This window comes from Pleurodeles waltl, chromosome 11 (genome assembly GCF_031143425.1).
Source record: "Pleurodeles waltl isolate 20211129_DDA chromosome 11, aPleWal1.hap1.20221129, whole genome shotgun sequence".
Lineage (NCBI taxonomy): Eukaryota > Metazoa > Chordata > Amphibia > Caudata > Salamandridae > Pleurodeles > Pleurodeles waltl.
Window position 1 is genome coordinate 111861022 of NC_090450.1, and position 26055 is coordinate 111887076.

Below are 26055 nucleotides of genomic sequence, written 5' to 3' on the forward strand. Positions count from 1 at the left end.
CTTCCATGTCCTTATCTAGCACGGTACTAATATTTATTGAAGATATTTTAAATGGCAAGGAGTATACAATAACAATATAAAAGGAAATATTATAATTCGACCCATTTCTGTCAAGTTGCTTTTAAGTCAGGAGATATCCAATAAGGATTGGTGCTCCAGATAAAATAGCATTTTCCTCATAGGCAATGCTTGTCCACCATGAAAAAAAACACAGCCTCATTTATGAGCTTTTGGCACAGGGCAGTGTTGCAAGGAATCTTGTTGCACTGCCCTGCGTCAAAAGAAAAGGGCATAAATGTGCCGTTATCTATAAGATATAAGGATTCCTGTCCTTTTCCACTGTGCTGGTGCACCCTGGGCTGCTGTACCCCAATGCAAGCACCGTTGCACCATGGTGCAAGGGTGTCTGCACTGCAGGGAGGATTGTTTTTCTGCAGTAAGGGACACCTTCCTGCACAAAACCATCACAAGAGGCGCTTTCCTTTTTCCATGTGTACTGCAAAATGCAGCATACATAGAAAAATGAAAAAAAAAAGGAGAAGTAATTGGTATTTCTCCTAGTTGCGTCTCCCTCATGCCTCCCCTCGGAAAGGGAGCTTTTGACACATTCCCAGGTCTACAAAACAGAAATCTGGGAATGTGTCAAATTCCATGAGTGTTACGTGGGAACACTTACCATAAAACCCATGGCACACCTCCCTGTCGCAGGGTGAGGCAATGCAGCGACTTGCACTGCATTGCCTCAGTCCATATCTACAAGGTGATGAAAAGCCACACAGGGTGACTTTATGTGGCCTTATAGATATGGCCCTGCAGTGTGTGATGCTGGACCGTCACAAAAAGTGACTTTCAGCCAGCACACTGAGGCTTGTAAATAGCCCCCAAGTTTTCAGGATTTTCCTTCCTACGTGGTACCTCTGAGAGTGCACTAACACTAAAAATGGGCTTGATGCTTCAAAGAGGGAAATCTGGGCATTTTTGACATATCTATACCATTCACCGCACAAGCTGTTGCAGCCCAGTGCCTTGGATGAAAGCAAAAGCATTCACTCCCTGAGTCCTAATAGTGAACCTATTTATACGTAAACTAATGATCTTGAGGAGTCAGATTGACAATGCATGTGGTGGCATGCAAGTCATGAACGAGGAATTACATCAAAACAAAACCTCCAAATAACTCCGTAGACGCACATTTACCCATCAGAATACTGCTCATAGTTCCCGATTCCATGAGGTTTGAGGCACAAATGTACTGTCCCATTTTGATGTGAACCCTCAGGTCCTTTAGGTATCTGAAACCCAACGCCACCTACCAGCACACTCATGGGGGTACCAGCATGACACCGTCAAAATGTGTTATAGCAATTGAATTTCATAGGTTGGCACCAGAAGACAAGATCTTCCCAATAAAGAGAAAGAGAGGCATTCATTCGTACCAGTAGTGCAAAAATGGAAACGTCTGGCATGATAAATGGCATCTGGCATTCCAAATGAAAAAAAATCTACATACCACAAAAATATATTCCAACTCATGTTACTCATCTCTGGGACTATTTACTGATTATATTATTTTCGCTTAGAAGTGACACGTTGTCAGATGTCACTGATCTTTTCCAAATCCACGCTTGCTTAAATGATTGTTGTGATCAATGTATTGTATTGTTATCTCATAGATGTATGTTTGTGTACATATCATATGTTTCAGAGTCGTTTGAATATAACATATAGACGAGCAGGATACATGGACCCAAATATGCTGAAGATTGAAGAAATAAGAATACTAGGAGTGAAGCAAAACATTACAGATATAACTGTGAAACATGGAGAAAACGTACAGCCATCCTCTCCGACATTTGATTATGATCCAGCCCAAATGGTAATTTTTTGTTAACAAATATTAACCAATTGGGTGAACTATCTCTGAAGTATCCATGAACATCGGAATATGTGAAATATCTTATCTATAAATATTTATGCAATAGGGATAGAGTAGAGTGGAGACAGAGGAAGGATTCGAATCGTCCCTACTGGGTGTCAGAAGTCATCTTTGCACAGAGACTATGGTCTACATCACTTAAAATTGCTATTTTTAAGGGTCTCTGATGTTTAAGTTCCTTGGGAGATGACCAGCCCAGCCTTTAAATTCAAAATTTATTTCAGAGCTCCCACTTCTTGCAAAGTAAATACACAAACCACTCCTTAGTATATTTTTGTAAATGTCCATGTAATACCTAAGAACAGCACCAAGACTGCTAATTTAATGGAAAACACCAATTTAGACTTTCTTTTTTATAGACCAGCCTGTAGGATCAGTCGGATCTTGCTCGTGAGATACACTGTCAAAATCCTGAAATGTATGAAACTAAATTTATGCTGCTTTTTTCAATCTGGGGATTCTCAGGCTGCATCTGAGGGCAGGGGCTCTGGCTGAGGTCTATTGGTGCCACTTACCTAGAACAGACAATACCACTATTTTTCTCTAATACACTAAGAAATATAGAAAATTCACAATTGTGACTTTTTGATCATGAAACTAAATTGAATTCTACCAGATGAGTGTACTTTATCTTTAAACTCCATTCCTGACATCTCAGGAAAGGCTTCATCAATGGATCTTATTTTCCCTGATTAGGAAATATCATCTGATAATCACCAATTTCAGTAAAAGGTGCAATCATAAATACTCCAAGTATTGTATTGATAACCACACACATTTTGGAGATTACTTCAGGCAATAAAATCTGCAATGTTATCTTATATGACAACACATATCACTATAACTTTGCATACCTCAATAACATCAATGAATGTAATGCATGCCCACAAATACAGTGGACTTAAACTTCAACTACTCAGTAGGCTTTGAGAGAACAGCCTGCATTTACACAGGCACTGAGTCAAGCGAGGAATAATGCTGGATGTTGCAAGGTTTCACTGTGCTGAGGGCCTCACATTTGTTTGGAGTCTACTCCGAAGACCCTTACCTCTTCATTTTAGTGGGCATATCTTCAATCATGCTCAGGGTGCACTATATGCAGTTCTTGGCCTTTATCATTACACTCTTTATCTGTACCCCCATATGAACTAGATACGGGCTTCTGCTATGTCCAATGATGTATTGGTGTAGTATGTGTCCTTCAGCTAGTTCCTCAAATCCAAATAAGACCCGCATCTACAAGAACCAGATTGTCACGTTAGCTGAGAGTGCATGTCATAGACTTATCCTTTCTCCTGAGCTCAATATAAGCATCTTGTGTGTATGTTGTGTGGCACAGCTTTCAGACAGACTTGTCATGAGTGTCCCAAAGCACATGAGACCAATAGCAATGTTGTATTCACATCAAGGATTTTTTTAAATCATTTTGATATATTTTTTTCCCAGTTGTTTTGTGAATAAAATATCAAACATTTTCAAAATTATACCAGGAAGAAATGTTTTATTTTCTTTTTTTATAGTAATTGGTGCAATTTACACACCTCACTCTTAAATATTAACACCATTTTATAATTACTTCCAACTATGAACCTAATATCCTACAATAAATAGAAGAAATGTGCAATTTGCATATTGCTTGATGAAGCTTTACATTTATTTATTTATGTTAAATACATGTAATTGTAATTTTTTATATCTTAACCTATTTGGATTGTGATCATAGTTCACATTCATCTCCTACTTATATCCGTACCTAAGTTACAGTGATTCTTTTTCCACTTGCCGAAATTTTAGAATCATTTAACTTAATTGAGGTAAATCCCTCACACTAAAGAGAATGAACATCTTATCAGACAATGAACAAAAATGCAACTATATGAAACTTTATTCTTCTTATCTAATAATATCACTCATTAAATCTTGGTTAAATTAAACACTCAGTGGCATAGTTAAAAGTAATGTTTTGTTTCTTTTCACAGTCTGTTATTATTAAAGGCCTTCAACTTGACCTGGGTAAAGCATACACTGTTGAATGGAATAAATTACTCCAACGATTTGACTGTTATCCTGAAGGAAACACAAGCCAAGCAGATTGCGAGGCTCGGAAATGTCTGTGGTCGGTAAGTAATCCAAATATAGTTTATTAATAGCCTCTAGCCTATATCCCCAGGTCGTGCCATGTGCAATTATGTGTCTGCTGTTAATAAGCTATGATGCTCCTCCATGCAAGAATTTCTGATTAACAGATCTGTCACAAATTCAGGCCAACAGCAATGGAGCGGGAGACAGCTACAGGGACCTAGTTAGGCTCACTGAACAAGGAACATTTAAATTCTGGTTTGCAGAGTATTTCAACGTTCCGGCATCAATGATGAGTTGCAGAGTCAGGACAATGTGTTGGTTCTGAGGAGCTGCAAGTCTACGAGGCAGAGCCTGGCGTCATCATCGTGGCTACTGTTGGCAAGCAATGCTGTGGCCTGCGCTGAGGATACAAAGTGCAACAGAGGTTTAGAAAAGCCTGCGGAGGCAATGCAAGTTTTTGTGATATGTCCAAATCCCACAGCAGTGGTGATGCATCAGTTCTACTTTCAGTTGTACCATGCAGCAGGGTATGCACCAATTCCCCTGGATCCACAGAGCCTGGCAAAGCTCTGCAGGTCCACTTTAAAGGGTCCAGCATTACTTGGCAAGCTAGACTCACAGATGGCATAGTCCAGGTCCAGATGCAGGTTTGTTGGATGCCAGGAATTTCTCTAAGGTGTCAGATCAGGAGGTCAACCAACTAGCTGTAAGAGTCACTCTGGGATTCTGGGTTCAGGAGATATAGGTCATGTCCTTCTGACACAGGCAAAAGAGCAAAAGATCAACAAAGCAGGGCAGCAGTCCTTCAGTGGAGAAGTCCAGCAAAGTGGCACTCCTTTCAGCAGTATAGCAGCCCTTCTTCCTGGCAGAGTATCCACAGGTACAGATCAGTACTGAAGAGTTGGTGTCTTCGATCCAATGTTTATATCCAGTTTTGCCTTTAAAGTGGTTGAGAAGCTAGTAGAGCCTTCCTTTTTTAAGTGCGCAGGTGCCCTGCTTCCCCTGCCCTGGCTCCAGACTAACTACAGGAGGTTTGCAGCCCTTTGTGTGGAGGAAGTAGACCTCCTATTCAAGGGTAAGTAGAGCTGTGTTCAACACCTCCCTCTTATCCTTCAAGTAATGGCCAATCCAGGCACAACTAAGCTCTTTATTTTGTGTGGCTGTCTAGGAGGAAGACACAAAGCCCAATTGTCAACTACAGCCAGTCATGTTACTCAGAGACAGGTGAAAGGCACTAAGGGTGTCATTACGACCTTGGTGGGTGGCTGAAGCCACCCGCCAAGATCAGACCGCCGGGTGGCCGCCAATGCGGATGCACTCGCGCCACGGCCATTATGATATCCCCGCTGGGCCGGGCCTAGCGGGGATCTCAGCCGCAAAACAGGAGCCGTCTCCAAATGGAGCAGGAAGTGTTGCGGCCGTGCGATGGGTTCAGTTTGCACCCGTCGCGCTTTTCACTGTCTGCCTTGCAGACAGTGAAAAGATGCACGGGCCGTGGCAGGGGCCCCAAGGGGCCCCGCGACTCCCTTTTCCGCCAGCCTTTTCATGGCGGTGCAAACCGCCATGAAAAGGCTCGTGGTGCAAACCGCCATGGAAAGGCTGGCGGGAGGGGGACTCGTAATGCCCTGGGCAGCGCTGCAAGAAGCGCTGCCCTGGAGGATTACTCCCGCCGGGATTAAAGTGGCTGGAAAACGCCGGTCCCGGCAGTGAGACCGCGGCTCGTAATACCAAGGATTTCACCGCCAGCCTGCTGGTGGTGAAATCCGCCAAACAACACTAGCGGTCAAAGACCGCAAGGGTTGTAATGACCCCCTTAATGGATAAGCAGGAAAATGCCAACTTACAAAAAGTGGCATTTTCAAAAGCGTAATTTAAAATCTAACTTTACCATGAGAGAAGACTGAAAATAACAATTCTAAAGACAACAATCATGAAATGGGTAACTGCCCCAAATTGGAAATTACAGGTTATTAAGGGTAATAAATTAAGCCTAATTTTAGCCTATGGGAGATGTACACCTTGCAGTAGAGAAAAAGGAATGTATGAGTTTTCCACCATCAGGACATATAAAACATAAAATGACTTTTCCTACTTTTTAAATTTATTGCACTTGTCCTGTAGGCTATTTACGGCCTACCCTAGGCGGGACGTATATGTTTTAAAAAGGAAGGTTTGGGTATGGCAAAAGGTTTATTTTGCAAGGTTGAAATGGCAGTTTGAAACTTCACACACAGTATGGAATGGCATGCCTGAGAGATGTTTAACGTGCTACTTAAGTGGGTGGCACAATCAGTGCTGCAGGCCCATTAGTAGTATTTAATTTCTAGGCCCTGGGGACAGGAGGTGCATACCCCTTTACTCGTGAATTGCAAGTAAATTAAATATGCCAGTTGGCTATAAGCCAATGTTTCTATGTTTTAATGAATGAGCACATGCACTTTAGCTCTGGTTAGCAGTTGTAAAGTGCCCAGAGCCCTAAGGAAAAGAAAACCAATGTTAGCAATGAGGTCTCTAGTTGGCAGTCAGTGTACACCCTGTCCAAGTAGAGACCCTCACTTTAGTCAGGATAAGGAAGTCACACACCTCAGATAACCCCTGCTCACCACTTGGTAGCTTGCCACAAGCAGTCAGGCTTATGCCAGAGGAAATGTATAAAGTATTTGTACAAACACACACAGTAGCACAGTGAAACACCACAAAAGGACTCCACACCAGTTTAGAAAAATAGCCAATAGTTATCTAAATCAACCAAGACCAAAATGACAAAAATACAACATACACAAGCCAAGATATAAATTTTTGAAGCGAAAAGATTCTCAGTTGATAGAAATCAATGGATGTGTTGCTTTAATACAAAGTACCTGGTATGCATCAAAAATAAAGCAGCAGGGTTAAAGGGGCTTCCGAAAAGCAAGCAATGTGTTTATTCCTTACTCGCAAGTTTGGCTGTGCATCAATTCTTTCTTCTTCGGGTAGGCGATGCATAAATTCTTTGCTCGCAGGAGAATGATGCGCTGATTTCTGAACAAGCAGCCTCAGGCCTGTGGGGTGATGTTGAAGATCTGGCACCCAGTGACAATGTGTGGAAAATTCAGATGCATGGCAAAAGTGAATACGAGCTGAGCTGGTGATGTCTTGATTTCTGCGGTGGCCAGGCAGGTGCTGCAACGAGGCCGGTGCAGCATTGATTTTTCTGCCGCTGAGCTCCGGTAAATGGATTTTCTGTCAGGGTTTATCAGCTTCTCCTTCCAAGGGCCCAGGGATAGATGTGGCAATACTTGGCAAATCAGGTATCTCAGCAAGAGAGCCCAGGTGCTGGCAGCTGACCTCTTTGATGTCCCTGAAACTTCTTAACAGGAGGCAAGCTAAGTCCAAGCCCTTGGAGAAACTTAACAAGCATGATACCCAGCAAAGTCCAGTCTTTGTTCTCTCTAAGGCAGAAGCAGCAACTGCAGGCCAAGCCAACCATGCACACAACAAAGGGGCAGTACTCATCCTCACAGCTCTTCAGCTCTTCTCCTTGGCAGAGGTTCACGTTGATCCAGAAGTGTTCTGCAGTTGTGGGGTCAGCATTCCAATACCTATACTCATTTCTATCTTTGAAATAGGCAAATCTCAAAGGAAACGTCTTGTAGTGCACAAACTCTGCCTCTCCCTGTCCTGTCCCCAGACACACCCCAGGGGGTTGGTGACTGTATTGTGTAAGGACAAGCACAGCCCTATTCAGATGCACGTATCAGGTCCTCCCCCGCCTTCTGCCCAGGAAGACCCATCAGGATATGCAGGACACACCTCAGCTCCCTTTGTGTCACTCTTTAGAGTGAATTCACGAACATCCCAACTGTCAGTCTGACCCAGACGTGGATTCAGCAACAAAGCACAGGCACAGGTACTGAATGGTTAAGCAAGAAAGTGCCCACTTTCTGAATTCAGCATTTTCAAACTGACAATCTAAAAAACAACTTTACCAAAAGATGTATTTTTAAACTGTGAGTGCTCCCAATGGAAAATTACTCTTAAAAGGTACCTAAAGGCAATTCCATGTTAACCTCAGAACATGTAAAACACACAGGTACATACCCTACCTTTTAAATACACTGCACCCTGCCCATGGGGCTACCTTGGGACTAACTTAGGGTGTCTTATATGTAGTAAAAGGGAATGATTGGGCCTGGAAAGTAGGTACACTTGCAGGGTCGAACTGGCAGTTTAAAACTTCACACACAGACACTACAATGGCAGGTCTGATATGTTTACGGAGCTACTCATGTGGGTGCACAATCAGTGCTGCAGGCCCACTAGTAACATTTGATGTACAGGCCCTGGGCACACATGGTACACTGTACTAGGGACTTACAAGTAAATCAAATATTCTAATCATGGCTAACTAATCACATTTGCAATTTACACAGGGAGCACTTGCACTTTAGCAGTTGCCAGCAGTGGTTAAGTACCCAGAGTACCAAAAACCAGCAAAAACATATCTGGAATACAGTAAAAAATAGAGGAAGCAGAGGCAAAAGGTCAGGGGCAACCACATCACAAGTGCCAGGTCTATTAAACGAGATCAGCAAAAATAAAGGAAGGATAGCAAAAAGGTCTGGGAATGACCCTGCAGACAGGGCCAAGTCCAACAGTATATATAAATAAATAAGGAAGCAAAATGTACACCTGAACTGAAGATATTTGAATGTTATGTAAATGTGAATGAAATTGACGCCGGAGGCTAAAGATTGAGGCCCATATTTATACTCTGTTTGCAACGAATGTGCGTCAAACATTTTGACTCACATTCGGCGCAAACCGTGCACCATATTTAAACTTTGATGCACGAAGCTGCGAATGCCAAAATTCCGCTGTGTGCATCATTTTCTGGATGCAGGAAACTGCCTTGCATTAATGACATGGAAAGCAGGCGTTCCCGTCCAAAAAAATGACTTAAACACCCTTGCGCCTTATTTATCCAATCACGCCAAAATGGCGCACGGACAGAAGGCGGAGGCGGAAAATGGCGCAGAGCCCGATTTGCGTAAAAAAATAACGCCTGGGTCAGGGCAGGTGTTAAAATGGGGCAAACACACCTGTACTTAAGAAAAACACACAGAAGCAACAGGAGAGCTCCAAAAGGAAGACATGGAGGTGCTTTTCATCCAGCATGCATGCAGACACAGAGCACAGGACCAACAACAGCAGCTTCCACAACACCAGCAGGGACCCCAAAGGCAACGCAGAAGGCAGGAGAGGATATTCCACACCAGGACAACTCTTCTAGGACTCCGCCAACAAGACATCATCCAAAGGTACAGGCTCAATTGGCAAGCCATTTAGCAGCTGCTGCGCAACATTGAGCCACAGTTGGCACCCAGCTTGCAGACACCCCACACAATTCCACCAGAGACCAAGCTGCTAGCTGTACTCCACATGTTGGCAAGTGGCTCCTTTCAAACCAGTGGTGCCCTGGTTGCCTGGATCTCACAGCCCTCATTCTCAGCCTTCCTACCCAAGGTATTGGATGCCATCATCTCCCTCACACCCCGCCACATCAGCTTCCCTAACACACAGCAGAAGCAACAGGAGATAAAACAGGGGTTTAACCAAATTAATGGCTTCCCACACTTACTTGGTGCCATTGAATGCACCCATGTACGCCTTGTGCCACCTGCTGCAACCGAACATCTATACCGCAACGGGAAGCACACACACTCCATCAATGTGCAGGCCATTGTTGATCACCGGGGATTGATCACCAACATTGTGGCAAAGTATCCTGTGAGTGTACATGATTCATTCATCTTCCGTCACTGCACCATCAATCAACACTTCCATGGACGATATGGAAATGGCCTACTTGTTGGTAAGTACAGAAACCCAGTTATATACACACAGCACAGCAACCCTCTAGGACACACAAAACATACACCACAACATCGACACGTGGCCAGGAAGACACTGAGGTTGTGACACCGCCAGGCATGTTTGATATCCTCACCCAATGGGATACACACCTATGGCCAAATGACAGTATGAAATAACAACAGATGCCACTCCACAGACAAAAGGGGACAATTTAAAACAATACAATGATATGGCCTCAACTGGCAGTACAATTTGGAAGATTAATCTTTCAATATTACATCAATAACACTCAATCAAAAACCCTTTGAACCAATACGTACTGTGCAAGGGGGGTGTAATGTGTTATGCTGCAGGTCAAACACCATGATACACATAGCATGATGATGGCTACAATGAAGGTGACTTCAATCATTGAGGCTGTATCAAAATCTCACATCACTCCTGCTCTCACATTTCCCACTAGCGATAAGCAAGTGGACTGTGCGAAGAACACATATTGATGGGACAATATTGAAAGTGCACATTCCTACGAATACAGATTGTGACAATTTCACACACACAAAACATATGTACAGGCATACGAACCTTCTGACACTCAAAATGACAACCTCACTACCAAGTTAGAAAGCTGAACTAGAACATGTTCATTAGTATAGGTACACGTTACAACCTGAGTCGACTTGGCAAGGGCAGAGAAATAGGTCTGCAGTGAGCTTGTCACACATGTGAAATTAGTCCTTAGTCAATTGTCAACACGTCAGTGCTGACAACCTATGGAGATGTGTTGTACATTGTCATCTAGCCAAATCTAAGGGTCTCACTGATGTTTAAATAATTCTATTTTATAAGTGAAATTGGATGGGATGTCCAGGGTATATAGATGCAACCGTGTTACCACCATTGTGGAATTGATTCTGAGTATGGAAGTATCATCTCCCCCCCAGTTAAGACACAGGGACACCTCTTTCACATGACATAATGCAAGGGAGTACACAATGTACTGCAACTCTAAAAAAATACTACTGACATCCGATCAATCAGCCACACCCCTGTTCAGATAAGGAAACAACCCAATGCTGATGGTACATCCTAGAAGCCTAGGATTCCACACGATAACACAAACACAGATGAGTCACAGACAATACAAGAGAACAACTGCCATGCAAAGTGATAATTATTTTGCAAGCTACATCAACATGTTCTCACTTGTTTTCTCTTTTAGCTGATAAGGGGTATGGGATCCAGCCATGGATCATGACCCCATTTGCAAACCCAAGCACTGCAGCAGAGTGTGCCTATAATGAGGCACATAGGAGGACACGCACCATAGTCGAGAGGACCTTTGGCATCCTGAAGTCAAGGTTCAGGTGCCTCGACATTACCGGAGGCAGCCTCCTATACTCACCTGAAATGGTGTGCAAAATAATTTTGACCTGTGCCATCCTGCACAACATATGTGTAAGAAGGAACATTCCCCTATATGAATCCGACCCACAAATGCCTGAAGAGGAGGATGCTGTCCATCAACATGAGGGTGACCATGCAAACACAGCTGCAGGATTGTGTCGGAGACAACATTTTGTCCAAAATTTCTTTTAACTCTACTCATCCATCACCACTGTCTTACCATATGTCAATAAACAGCTAATCTAATCACTATATCATGGTCTGGATAATCATTTTTGCATAACATTATCCCTAACTATCAGAATCAGAGTGTAGCCTCATGGACCATTGCAGAAATACAGATTAGGATACAGAAAAATCCACAGCAAATTAGATGCGTATGAATGGACAGCCAAATTCACACACACTGCAAATGACATATATCCTGTACATTTCACATTTGAAGGGCAATGGCAGAGGACCACAGCTATTTCATACATATATGTTGGCAACCTGGTTCACCATAGCATATGGCACACAACTAAGACACCATCAGTCAAAAAGGGAAAAAAATGCCTCATACATGAGGAAGTGGATGTGCTATTGCATTGGTGACATGAAGGTATGACCAGACCCTTGACAGCAGTAAGTGTTACATCACCTATCTTTGCAAGGACTATGTGTGACAAGATTTCCATATAAGCAGCAAATTGATAGCACAAGTGCCCCAGGTATGACTAGCATTGCTCACAAGACATCCCCTGCACATGGCAGCCCATGTCCTAAGTCATGCTACACCCATGTTTCCTGTCTCACCCCACCCTTCTTCAGAGAAGGGAAAATGTGTACCCAGGTTATCCCTCCTCTACACATACCCAGACTCACAATGTGAATCCAGTGTGCATGCCTCTTTAGTATGGAATGCCATAGTCATTATACTTCTGTCTGCATGGACTTAAGGTTAAATAATGCACTGCCTTGTAGTCTGTAGGACCTGTAATCACCTGTACATAGCTCTCCATGTAAAAGGTACTGTTGGCCCCTTGAACTAGATTCTCACCTACAGGACATGTGAGAGACTGAAGCTGCACACACCTGTGAGCACCTCCATGCAGACCAGCCATATGAACATGCACTGCCCTTGCAGCTGCCAGGAATAGCATAGAAGCTGCCATTTTATCTATAACACTGTTATGCATTGCCGTATAAATCAGCTGTGTAACACAGGCCTTGGGTTATTGTGTTACGTTCCAACACACAGGAGACACACAGTTTTCATTTTCCACAGTGTTGTTCCACCTTTGACCAGTCTCAGTCTGCTCACTGTGTATTTGCCTTGTTAAATTTTTTGATCTTGATTGACACTGCATCCTGTTAGCCTGACTAGTTCCTGTCTTTGCGTTACCATAAAGGTTCCCTGTGGTTACATTTGTATCATAGTTGCTTTCCCAGCCCTCACTTTCCTCCTGGGATATTGTGTCAGGTGGGTCTACAATGCATACTCAAATACATTGTATAGCATAATCAGATTACTTATTGTACCATGGGGTGAACCTTTTATCCAAATAGCCTAATCATGGCCCATCCCTTGTATGGGTTTCATGTATGCATGAGTGACAAATAGTGAGAGTGTACCATGGCTGCATGCATGGATTGGGTATGGTGCCTCCAGCACAACAAACAACGTCAGATAATGTGCATGAAATGTCAACACATGGTAGGACCCTGACAGCCCACATGCTGATTTAATTTGCCCCCCCACATATTGTTGGGGCTTGCGTGGTGAATAGCTGTGAAATTAATCAGCACAGAGGCACTGATGTTCACGGATGCAGTGGGAATTTTTGAGGCCAACCTGTGTAAAAATGTTGTGAGAAAACCTGCTGGTTCAAGAATCCTGATCCGTTAACTTTGTCAGCACACCAAGGTTGCCCTGTTGTCAGTCTCATAACATATCTGCAGTGCCTAAGCTGGACTATCCCCATGTGTGTTCTCAGTTCCTCATTGGCTTCCCTTCAATTCGGCTGTGAAGGATACTTTGTAGAAGCAGGAAATGGCTCTACAAACTAATGACTATACCTGCACGTAACTATGACAACATGGACCTCAATAATGATAGAGGCTAAACATTGGCCCACACACTTGAACCGGACACCTTTGTGCATTTTACCACTGGAGATATGTGTACACGTGCAGCTTGGTCTGCTGGTTCTCCACTGCCACAGGAGAAACATGGCTCTTTTATATGACTCCAACTTTGGCGCAACATGACATTTGTGGATTGTATTTGTGACTAGGTGTAGCAAACACCGTACCCACATAGCATTATCCCATGCCTGACTCATGGGGAGTTTACAAACATGTGCCTAGGAAGTAGTATCCAACATTCTAGGACATGTGATGGCTTAGTTGTGGAACATTGCCATGATCAACCGTCTGCTATCTATCCTGTGCATGCTTTGTCATTGGTGGTGCTTATGTTCCAAAAAAAACTAGGAAGTGCACACAGCAGTTGTTGCTACATGTATGACAAACACATGTCCTCTCCCATTTCCACAATGAATAGCATCTGAGGGTTGGACACATTGACTCCACATGCATACAGGCAGATTTGCAAAAATCTTGTGATGTTCACACAGTGGGACAACTACAATAGTAAGAGCCAAATCACACACATTGACCCATAGGCATTAAGTTACTATATTGAGTTGTGTCGCCTTGCTATCCTCTTTTGACGCAAAACATGCCCAAACTGGGTAATAGCTAGTTGTATTCTACACATTTGGCCATCTGTTGCATCAGTGAATAGTGCAAATTCGGTACAAAGTAGAGGATCATGGTCCGCAGTAGTGTGATCCGTCACATGTGCCCATAAACCGGAATAAACAATGTTGGTGCAATCAGCCTATCTCTGTATTGTCACACCTGTCATGTACTATTACAAATGAGAAATGACCCAAACCCAGTTCAAGACAGAAATTTTGATGCATGTGCATCAAAAAAGATGCACCTGTGACAATAAATGACGCATATGCGTCAACATATGATGCTCATTGCCATGTAACATCCATTGGCCCTGAGCGGTAATTCCCACACTCTATCCCCTGAAATTGGTTAAGTATGAAACATATTATTTCTAAGCATGTGCATCATAATATTATGACGCACAGACTGTAAGCGACATAATATTTTGCCGCATTACAATAAAAACGCACTGCATTTCAGGCAGGAATATCCAGTTTACAGAATTGGTACAGTGGGTGTACGTTCGCTTTCACTTTGCAGTCTGTGATATTTCCTGACTGGCTGGCTGTGTTTAGAGTTGTCTCTGTGCGCATTTTGTGAATTTGTCTCCAGTGTTGTCTTTAAATTGTCTTTTTTGTGTTTCATAGGTATTCTGTGTTAGTGTTTTATTGGTCATTTCTGGTGTCAATATTTGTCTTTGTAGTGTTGGGAGTCTGTTGTGGGTAGTGTTAGTTTGGGAATAGTTGGGCTGTGTTCAGTTAGTTTTTTTGCATTTCCCCGTCCTACTTTCCCTCCATTCTCCTCTGTACCCCTTTATTCCCTTTTTTTGGTGCAAGCATGTTGGGTAGGCCTTGTCTTGGCAGGATGGGAGAGGAGGAGCTTGGTGGCTTTATTTGGCTGGTGTGCCACTTCCTGCCGTTAATGATTGAAGCAGGTGGTTGTGTGATCCAGGGCTATCATAGAGGCAAGGAAGCTCTGGTGGGCAAAGGTCCTGTGCCATCTACAGCGAATATACAACACACCGCGCAATGACCACCAGCTGAAACACCGTTGGGCTGACCTGGTTGCCCGGGAGCAAGACCTGCTGGACCACCTGGAGAATGTGATTGATGGCCCTGTTGGTGAGTACAAATCAGAGTAGTGTGCACATTTAAATGCTCTGTAGTGACAGTAGCTGATTTGTTCATATGTTGCAGGCAATGTTTGTGAACATGTAGAATGCAAGTTAAACATACAGGCCATATTGCTACTTTATTTGCACAGCATTTGCGTCATTTTTTTAAGCAAAAGTAGCGCAAACTTACAAAATACAATTGTATTTTGTAAGTTAGTGCCGCTTTGGCGTCAAAAAGCAGCACAAATGCACCGCAAAAAATAAATTAAAAAAAGATATACAATAATTCCTACACATTACCATCATTTGTTGACGCTACAGCTAGACTAACTTACAAAACACAACTGGAGCCTGTAAATTAGTGCTGCCTTCACGGCAATTGATGATGCTAATGTGGCTCTAACATATGTTTCATGCATGGTCTGTGAGTGTATCAGGAAACACATGTTTTAAATCCTGATTTTTACAGGAAATATAGGGGGTCATTCTGACCCTGGCGGTCATTGGCCGCCAGGGTCAACGACCGCGGGAGCACCGCCAACAGGCTGGCGGTGCTCCCAAGGGCATTCTGACCGCGGCGGTATGGCCGCAGTCAGAAACGGAAAACCGGCGGTCTCCCGCCGGTTTTCCGATGCCCTGAGGAATCCTCCCAGGAACAGGATGGCGGTGAGGGGTGTCGTGGGGCCCCTGGGGTGTCGTGGGGCCCCTGGGGGCCCCTGCAGTGCCCATGCCAATGGCATGGGCACTGCAGGGGCCCCCGTAAGAGGGCCCCTAAAAGATTTTCAGTGTCTGCCATGCAGACACTGAAAATCGCGACGGGTGCTACTGCACCCGTCGCACCCTTCCCACTCGGAGCCGGCTTCCTCGTGGGAAGGGGTTTCCCGCTGGGCTGGCGGGCGGCCAGCTGGCGGTCGCCCGCCAGCCCAGCTTGAAACACAGAATAACCGCAGCGGTCTTCTGATCGCATAGCGGTATTCTGTTGGGGGAACTTTAGTTAGAATCACCCCCATAGTGTTCCTCAATGTTTTGTGATACATGTCTGAACTGGATTCTGACACATACGTAACAAGTTATAGCTGACCTCAGGTAACATTTTAGACTGATATTTGGACTTTGCAGTACCACATTTAGGTTAGGAATGGATGCCAAAAGGTATGCACGCGGGTTCATATCTCTATGATTGGTGCAACTTAGCTGTGGCACATCAAATGAAGAAAATGATACAAATTGAGGGCTAACAACTGTCCCTGGCCCTCGGTACATTGTACCTGCGTTTTTTAAATTGGTCTTAGTCACAATTGCTGGGTGACTGGTATTTCAGTCCTCCCGGAAAGTGCCTTGGCATGTCTCTCATGGATACACACAATGAGAGGAATACACTCCATGAATTAGTCTGCTAACTAATGAAGGAGCATGTTTGCCACCACATAATATTTAGGGCCACTGCATGTGTGCAGATATGTGTGTATCACTCACTGGAGTCCCGGAGTCTGTACATGTTTGCAGTGGTCTGTAGGATGCAGTATCATCATGTCTGAGAGGCTTGACTTTCTGAGTTAATATTACACATAGTATTTGTATTTGGAAGTGTTGTACAGTGCACAGACATTGAGCACATTTCTCAGTTCCATGCCTTACAGGGGGATCTGCCCCTACACTATTGGAGAGGTGGCTTGATTTGCAGACCCAGACATCCACAGTTAGTGTTGATATTTCTGTTCTGTGTTGTGTTTGCTGATGATGTGTGATTGACTCATGTGTCTTGGACACATAGCAAGGTGTGATGCGCTGGTCAATGATCGGATATGTTCTTTGAGTGGAGTATCATTTTTTCCCCATCTTTGAGTTGGCCAATCATTACCATATTTTCATAATTTGGGACTGTAGGTGAGTCCTGTTGGCACGGCCATGTGAATAGGGATGAGTTATGTGGATAAAACTTAAATTCAGAAAATGTAGCAGCGGACCATATTTGTGATTTAGTCAGCAAGTCAGACCCTGATTCTCACAGAATAGGGATGCCAAAGTCTTCAGACTTCAGCTTCCCTATTCACTAATGAACATGTTTGACTGTATGTTTGATTTCCTAGCAGCATGTAGCTCCACATGTTGTGCTACGATTATGAGGCACTTGAGTACAATGGCCTAGGTGTGCATGCAGCTCTTGGCCAGGTGTGTGCTCGTATCTATCTGCTTGTTGTAAGTCATGTGTTACTGGTAGGAAATGATGTTGACAATGGCCTGCATTTCCAAACATAAATGTGGATGGGATTCTCCAAGGTTTGGGTGTGTCCTAGTTGGACTTCCTCCTTACCTGTGGTGGGCTGCCCAAACCCATGTACAGCTGTTCAAAGCTTCCTGGGTGTCCTTGTTGTTTGAAAGTATTTGTTGCTTGTCCACCACACCCCCTCAGGCACAGGCGTAGGGTTGTGAAAAGTGTACCTAGGACTGATGATCCAAGTTTAGTACACAGTCATGTAAATCTGTAAGTCACTTGTCCAAACCTAGGATACCCACTAATGATTAGCAACTGCATTCTATCCCGGCAATTCCATTTACAACTCGCAGATCTTGTGGCCCTTGATTGTCATCAGGAACATAGTAATTAATTGGCCTATCAGTGGTGGAGGACCTGCAGCATTATTTTTACCTGCAAAATGGCTGAACTATGATGCATAGCTCATTCAAGTTGTTACCCATCTTATAGAGTTTTGCTGTGCTGTTTGATGATAGGACATGTGTAGGTGCATTGTCATGTACTTCCTCAGGGACAATCAGTGATCTGTATGATGATATGGCCTGTTTCTGGTACATTAGATGTGTTGCCTGATTTACTTGTGGAGCCATATCACACAATAAAGTGCCTAAAGTTTGGTTTTATATTTGTTTTAACAGCTGCCAATATGAATCCCATTCAGATTCAGGAGTTTCAGCGCAGGGCGATGCTTTACCGCCACATTCTGGATGTGGAGTCGGGGTTTCGCAACATGGCAAGGTGTTATTGCCATGAAAGAGCCTCTGGAGTGTGGAGGGCATTTGCCCAAGGGGGCCCTTCCGTGTCCACCAGAGCCACCACCACCAGCACCACCACTACCACCCAGGTGGCACCAACATTAGCAGGCACCTTTGCTGGACCATCAACATGCACAGCTCCAGGACCTGCCACAGCACCACCTGCACCTCCTCCTACAGACATGGCATTGACAGGGGCACATACTTCCTCCACTGACACCCAGACCACCCCTGCTGCAGTCATAGACCCATTAGCTTTTCTACAGATACAACGGAACTTGGATCATATGTTGTGGAAAATGACCAGGCTGCAGCAGGAGGTGGCACAAGTAAACCGGAGGGTGCGTGCCATCAAAAAGACCCTGCGGAGGGCCAACTTGTTGGCAATATACCCAGCCATGATTCGTAATTAGTGGGGTTAGGGGGCTTACTGTTAGGTTAGTATAGGCTGCTAGTTTAGATAGTAGTAGTGGGTGGGGGTTGGGGGTATGATCCTTTCAATATCTGTTTTTTATTATGTGTGTGGGTGGGTGGGGGACGATATTGGGGTTTTGGTGTTTTACAAAAAAAATAAAAAAATGTATAAATAAAAAAATACAAAAAAATATATATTTGTTTAGTATAATATAGTATGTGTTTAGGTTAGTATGTGTTGTCCTCCATGTGTCCCGTCTTATAAGGGGGGTGGGGGGTTGATGTTTAGATGGTTTCGTTATGTGTGATAAGTAAGTTTAGCTTAGGTTAGTTAGGCCAGTTGTGGGTAATGTGTAGTTAGAATAGTTTAGGCTAGGTAAGGTTCTTCCCCTGGTTTTAGCTTCTGTTTTTACCGTTTAATAAATATTTAGGTAACCCTTTACAGTCGGTGTCAAATGCTTGTAGATCAGGCCTTGGGCTGAGTGAAAAGTGTCTCTTTTGTATTAGCTTTTGTGTCCCATGCTGCAAACAAATCCCAACTGAGCTGTTACATTGGCAGCTACACCAAAGCTACTTTGCTATGATTCTGCCATCCATTGCACCCACCACTCATGTTTACTATGGATCCCAAAGTGTTGTTAATTTGTGAAGTATGTTTTCAATGTCACATACTTTGCTACCAGATTTGGTATTGAGGACACTGTGTTAAGTCTGCCTGCAGCTTGATGTCCAAGCGAAGCCTTATAAGGTTACAATGTTCAGCCCGGTGACTTATTTGTATGGAAACTCATACACATCCATTCATGCTGTATGGTGTGTGTTAGGTAAAAATTGGGGCAAATGTCACATACATAAGTTTTGGCTTGAAGAAAAAATTGAAGGAACTATTTTCTGGCTTAGACATCCCTTGACGAAGCGTTATTCTGTCCAACACAGCATTATGGTGTATAGTTTCTATTTTCCTCAGAAATGACCCTCAGGAAGGGCAGATGATGGTACAATCTAGACCACTGTGCATAGTTATCAGCCAACATTCGTTCAGGTCAGGTGTACTGACAATCAATAATCATTGACCTGAGGTAAACATCACTGATCTCCCTCACGGTTGATGTGTCACATTACACAGAGACAAAGTTGTTGTGTAAGTGCTATTTATTTGAAAGTGCTGTAGTGCTATATGTACATTGTCCATGATTGTGAGTCCATTAGTGTGACATCTTCCATTGTGATCATACACATGTGCAAAAGGACATGTAATTGGACACGCTTGGGTGAAGTGTAAGACAGTACAGAGGGACAGGATTTGTCAATGAGGTAGTGAGAGGCAATCACAGGGCAGGGTGACAAGATAAACAGTGGCCTGAAGAACAGTGCTTGAGTACAGTTGTTGCAAGACTGGCATGTTACAAAGCACAGGACCTTGGTAATAGGTGGCCATGTGGCAGGGACTGGTGTTACCGGGTACTCTTACGGGTGAAGGTGATCTGTTCCACGTCTTCATCTTCTGATGTGTGTGTTGTCTCCTCTGCCCTTGGTGGTGGTAGTTCCTCAGAAATAACCCTCAGGAAGGGCAGATGATGGTACAATCCAGACCACCGTGCATAGTTATCAGCCAGCATTCATTCAGGTCAGGTGTACTGACAATCAATAATCATTGACCTGAGATAAACATCACTGATCTCCCTCACGGTTGATGTGTCACATTACACAGAGACAAAGTTGTTGTGTAAGTGCTATTTATTTGAAAGTGCTGTAGTGCTATATGTACATTGTCCATGATTGTGAGTCCATTAGTGCGACATCTTCCATTGTGATCATACACATGTGCAAAAGGACATGTAATTGGACATGCTTGGGTGAAGTGTCAGACAGTGCAGAGGGACAGGATTTGCCAATGAGGTAGTGAGAGGCAATCACAGGGCAGGGTGACAAGATAAACAGTAGCCTGAAGAACAGTGCTTGTGTACAGTTGTTGCAAGACTGGCATGTTACAAAGCACAGGACCTTGGTAATAGGTGGCCATGTGGCAGGGACTAGTGCTACCGGGTACTCTTACGGGTGAAGGTGATCTGTTCCACGTCTTCATCTTCTGATGTGTGTGTTGTCTCCTCTGCCCTTGGTGGTGGTAGTTGTGAAGGGGCAACACACACCTCAGTGTTTGAAGACGTGGAGTCAGACATCCTGGGAGCTGCCAACTGTGGGGCTATTAAGGGCAGTACTGCAGCAAGGAGGATCTGCTGGTTCTTAAGAATAGCAGCCACATCACTGTGGTAGGCAGCCAGGTCGGCCCTGAGGGGTTCAATATTGCATTCGTGCACACGTTGACAGGATTGTTGTTGTAGTTGTTGGGTCAACTCTATTACAGCTCTGCTGATTTCCTTGAACCTTTTTTTAAAGTTCGTGCAAGATTGTTGTTCGCCATTGCATGGCTGCTGCCTTGTTCTTCAGTTGACATCATACACAAATGCACCCCCTCTACGCTGGCTGCCATAATTTGCATCCCCACCCACACCTCCTTGGCCAGTTCCCGCTGTACTCCAACTACAGTTCGCTCAAAGCTGGTGCCAGGGTCGTCAGAGTCCTCAGCTGTGTTGGAGCTGGCAGGTTGTACAATTGGGGTGGTGGGTGAATCCTCTGTGATGGCTGCTAGTTCTGGCTCCTGCTTGTGACTGAAGGTGGGGTCTGGAGGGTTCCAAGGACATCTTGGAGGGTCTGCTGGCTGATGTTTGTCAGCTCGTCATCCATGTCATCAGGGTAGTCCTGGACAGGCATATCCGCAGGAGAGCCATCGTCCTCTGCAATAAGATATGGTACAATTAGTGTGTCTGTGTTGTAAGATTTGTAATGTGACATGCCTGCCTTCCGATTATTTTCACATTGCGATCTGGGTTCCTTTTCATTGTTCCTGTCTTTCATATTAGCATTCTCCGAGGCCTATGCCCCACCTGCATGTCACATGTACTGTGGTCAGTTTGGGGACTTGTCAGTATCCCATCCTCTAGGTGTTGTTTCAATTTCCAAATTGTGAATTGCCACCTTCTTGCCCTACTCAACCCTCCGTCTACTTCCATTCTCATGGTGAGGCCTTTCACTGGCTTTGGGTGTTATGATGGCACTAGCATCACACTTAACATTCTGGAACTGCCCTAGTCTCTGATCTTTCACATCCACTTATATGTTGCTGAGATCTAGCATATACTATGTATAGCAGTGGTATGGCACGATACGGATGTCAGCATTGGTAATGTGTACTGCTGATGTTGGGAAATGTGTGCTACATTGGATTGCACTGATTGTCCTAGCAGTGTTCCATTTCCTCCTCTGACTGCGCAGGTGTATTTCTGTAACCAGTTACATATGTCCTCCCCCTCAATGCTGTTGTCTGAGCTGAGTTGCATGGTGTTATTGGAGCTATTGTGACCCAGGCACAGGGTGGACCCTGACATATGCAGCATGGGTATGACATTAGTGCTGTATACCTCCTAATGTTTATGACAATGGCTGATGTTTGTAGCACCTATGGACAATCACATTTGACAGGATTGGGACATTTGTATTGATTTCAGGGGATTGATAAAGTTGTCATCCTGAACCCTCTAATTTTAGTGTGTTTGATCCATGGGGATGTTACTGCCATTAGCTACTTGACCTGCACACACAGCAGAGGGGGTAATGGCAACTGTTGTCAATGGTATAGTCCACTTGCAGATATGGCCAGAGTTTGTTAATTGGGCCCTAGTTCATGTAGGGAGAATACTGGCTTATGTGTGACGGGCTGCCAGTTTTACGTTGTACCCTACCCTCCTGGCCTGGCTTTACCTTTCCAACATCCTTGGCATGTCAGCATACCCCCATGCAAAGGTTGTTGGAGTAGTGTAGTACTGTGCCCCAGGTTTCCTCTGTACAGCCCATGCCCCCGTGCCGTGCCCCTTTACCCATGCCACTCCTTGAATGTCGTGACTTACATGCATTGTGTAGTAGGTATGTCCACCCCACCGCTTACAGTTAACATTTGTGCCTTTTAATTCCCCATGCGACTTACCCTGCATGTGTGTTGTCTCCTGGTAGTCTGAGCTATCCTTGAATCCCTGTGACGATCTCCTCAGGGATGACTGCTGCCACCATCTCCGCCATGTGGTCCAGGGGCTCCTGCCGTGCTGGGCTCCCACCTCCAGTCTGCAGTGCTGCCTTCCTGTTCCTGGCCATCTTTTCCTTGGTCCTGCACTTGCTGTCATGCCAGCATTTTTTGTTCTCCGTACTTCTGCCACACGGTTGATCTTGTCAACAATTTGTTGCCATATTGCCTCTCTCCTACTAATTGGCAACTTTGAGGTGACAAACAGTTGGTGCTGGTGTTCCGTCACCTCTTTCACCAGAATTGCCTGCTCCCCTGAACTGAAGCAACACTTTCTTTTCTTCTTCTCCCTGACCTGGGTCTTCTGTGGGTCCTCCTGGCTGGTTCCTGGTCTGTTGTCAACTTCCTGGGGTCAATGCAAGCATCTGGGATCCATTTTGGCTCTCCTTAGCACATTTTGCTGTGTTTTTGCCGCTTTTTGACGTAATTGTGTCAAAAAACGGCGCGTATCCGGTTTGCGATGTTGTAAACCGGCTCACAGTCATTTTTGCTGCGTTAACGCTGTTTTTCTTTACGACAAGACTCATTGGTTTGAGCAAAAAAAAATGACTCACACCTGTGGTTTGTGCCGCCGTGCACCAAAGTATAAATTTGACGCCCGCACGGCGCAAGGAAATGGCGTTAGCAGGCGGTAACATTTTTGACGTAAAACTGCGTTAAAGCAGTTTTTGCGTCAAAAAGTATAAATATGGCCCTAAATTAGTATCCTCAAAGACATCAGCAGGAAAAGTGCAAGCATATGAAATATAATATAGTTTAGAAGTTCAGTAGCCTTACTGTTAATTGTTATTTTTGTATATTTATCTGTGAAGTACATAAAATGTTTCATCAATTGTCTATTTGTTTGATGCATGTTTGTTTCTGTATAGTTTGTGCATTGTTTTGACATTTAAATAAAGGAAATTGCTTAGGCTGGGGTCCCAAGGCTACGGTAATGACTCTGTGGGGGTCCTCGGACACCGAAAATGATTTACTGGAGGCCCTAGGGTCCACAGAAGTGAAAAGGTTAAGAGCCATTGGTGTAGAGAATGAACAGGGGGACTGTGTCACCTGAATCAAACGAGAAAGAGCACATCCATTATTAATTACTGGTACATCATAGGTAAGCTGAAAAATCATGGACACCCTTTTTTCACCTACATATGTGTTCAGTTGGAAGACTGTAGGCTATGTGTCATAAATTTTGAGTTATGAATATTTACACTGTTATTTTGAAAACCACATATGCCTTTCACACTCGCTTGTAACTTCATCTCTCCTCAAATGTATGTTTCTGTGTGCTCAAATCATGTGTAAAGTTGGAAGAGATTTTTTCTAACTTATATATCTCATCCGTGATCCCTCGCAAGAATTTCTGTTTCACGGTACACAGTAGGCCTAAGCTGTTTAGTCAAAGAACTGTAAACAAAATTGTTGGAAGATGAGAGCTAGCCAAGTTTCTATGGTCCTTCCCAAGGACTGGAAACACCAAAATTCACCCTCTCCTGAAGAAACCTTCGGCCTAACCATCAGAACTAAAGAATTTCCGGCCCATCTCGTTACTACCCTACCCCACCAAAGTACTGGAGAAAGCAATCAATGCACAACTAGGGAATTTCATTGAGGCAACTCCCTAGACAGCTCCCAGTCGAGCTTCCGCAGCAACCATAGCATCAGGACAGCCCTCCTGGCAGCTACAGATGACATCCGATTGCTCCTATACCGTGGCCACACCATAGCACTCATACCTCTCGACCGCTCAGCAGCTTTCAAAATCTTTCCCAGAGCACTCTGTGCACCAGACTCCACAACATAGGAAACCAGGGAAGAGCCCTGGAATTGATCCACTTCTTCCTCTCTGGGAGGATGCAGAGGGTCAGACTCCCGACCTACACTTCCAGACCCACAGGAATCAACTGTGGAGTCCCCCAGGGATCCTCACTGAGTCCCACACTGTTCAACGTATACATGGCCCCTCATGCTGCCATTGTCAGAAGAAATGTTATGAACATCGTGTCATATGCCTATTAAACAAAACTCAGAATTTCCGTCACTAAAGACCAAGACACAGAAAAAAGGAACTTCCACTCAGGAATGGATGCTGTTGCCATCTTGATGAGATAAAGCTGCATCAAGCTCAACTCCGACAAAACTGAGCTCATCATCTTCAGAAATATCTCCTCAGCTTGGGACAACTCCTTGTGGGCCACATCCTCAGTGCCCTCCCTGCACCAACTGAGCATGCCAATAACTTAGGAATCATTCTCGAGTCCTCCCTATCCATGACCCTGCCTGGTAAACTCTGTCGCCTCCTTCTGCTGGCACACACTCCGCAAACTTCAGAAGATCTTCAGATTGGTCCCAGCAGACTGTCGTAGACTGTCACAGGACAGTCACCCACGCCTTAGTCACTAGCAAGATCAACTACGGCAAAGTCCTCAACGTCGGCACCTCAACAAGGAACATCAAAAAACTTTAACTCATCCAGAACGCTGCGGCCAGACTCATTCTGGACCTCCCTCGCCACATCTCCCAACACCTGGGGATCCTCCACTTTCTACCGGTCAAGATGCTAATCATCTTAAAGCTTCTCACAAACATGTATATGGCATACACAATGCAGGACCAGCCTACCTCAACCACTGCGTCTCCTTCCACAACCCCACCAGTTCCCTCCGCTCCACCCAAATGGAATTGGCCACCGTCCCTTGCATCCCAAATCCACCACCGGAGGACAATCTTTCACCTACACTGCAGCAAAGAGCTGGAACAACCTCCCCCTGCACCTCAGACATAGCCTGTCACTCACCATCTTCAGGAAGAACCTCAAGACATGGCTCTTCGTATGAGGCCCCTCCCTGCCAGCGCCTTGGGGCCCTCACCGTTGAGCAGCCGCCCTTTACAAATATTGATTGATTGATTGATAAGGTAAGAGTTTATCATTCCTTTACAGGTCCTTCCTTCCAAGGACATTCCTTATCTTAGCTTTTGTCAGAAAGACTCTCCCAACATTTCCAAACTAAATCAAATTAAAAAAGGCTTAGATGGAAGCCTATTGCTTAGAAGATAATAACAAAGCACATTAGTGTTTTGTTTAGAGTCGCTGCCAAATAACAAATTTGGATGCACCATTGAACAACCATTACTTTTGATTCCAACTGCTAAAGATAAAGACTTACACACAATGATTTCTATTTTTGCTTGGAGGGGACAATTACTATCTTACCTGCTAGAATAAAAACAAGCCGAGCTATGTCGACTGTCCACTAGAATTGTATCCTGGGAAAATGAGGGAAAACTGGGCTGATTACAGAAGTCCCCCCACTTTTTTCCCCTTTTTTTAGCTGATACTGGTGTTTTCTGACTGTGACTGTGCCCTGGTCACTGCTAACCAGT

General features: G+C 44.4%; 1 protein-coding gene across 1 annotated transcript in view; it reads left to right on the forward strand.

Annotated features, from left to right (window-relative positions):
• The window catches only part of SI (sucrase-isomaltase), a 632954-nt gene that overhangs the window by 260856 nt on the left and 346043 nt on the right, over positions 1-26055 (forward strand). Inside the window, exons 24-25 of the mRNA XM_069213228.1 lie at positions 1706-1876; positions 3916-4056. Of these exons, the coding sequence (XP_069069329.1) occupies positions 1706-1876; positions 3916-4056 (312 nt within the window). The remainder of the gene's footprint in view (positions 1-1705; positions 1877-3915; positions 4057-26055) is intronic.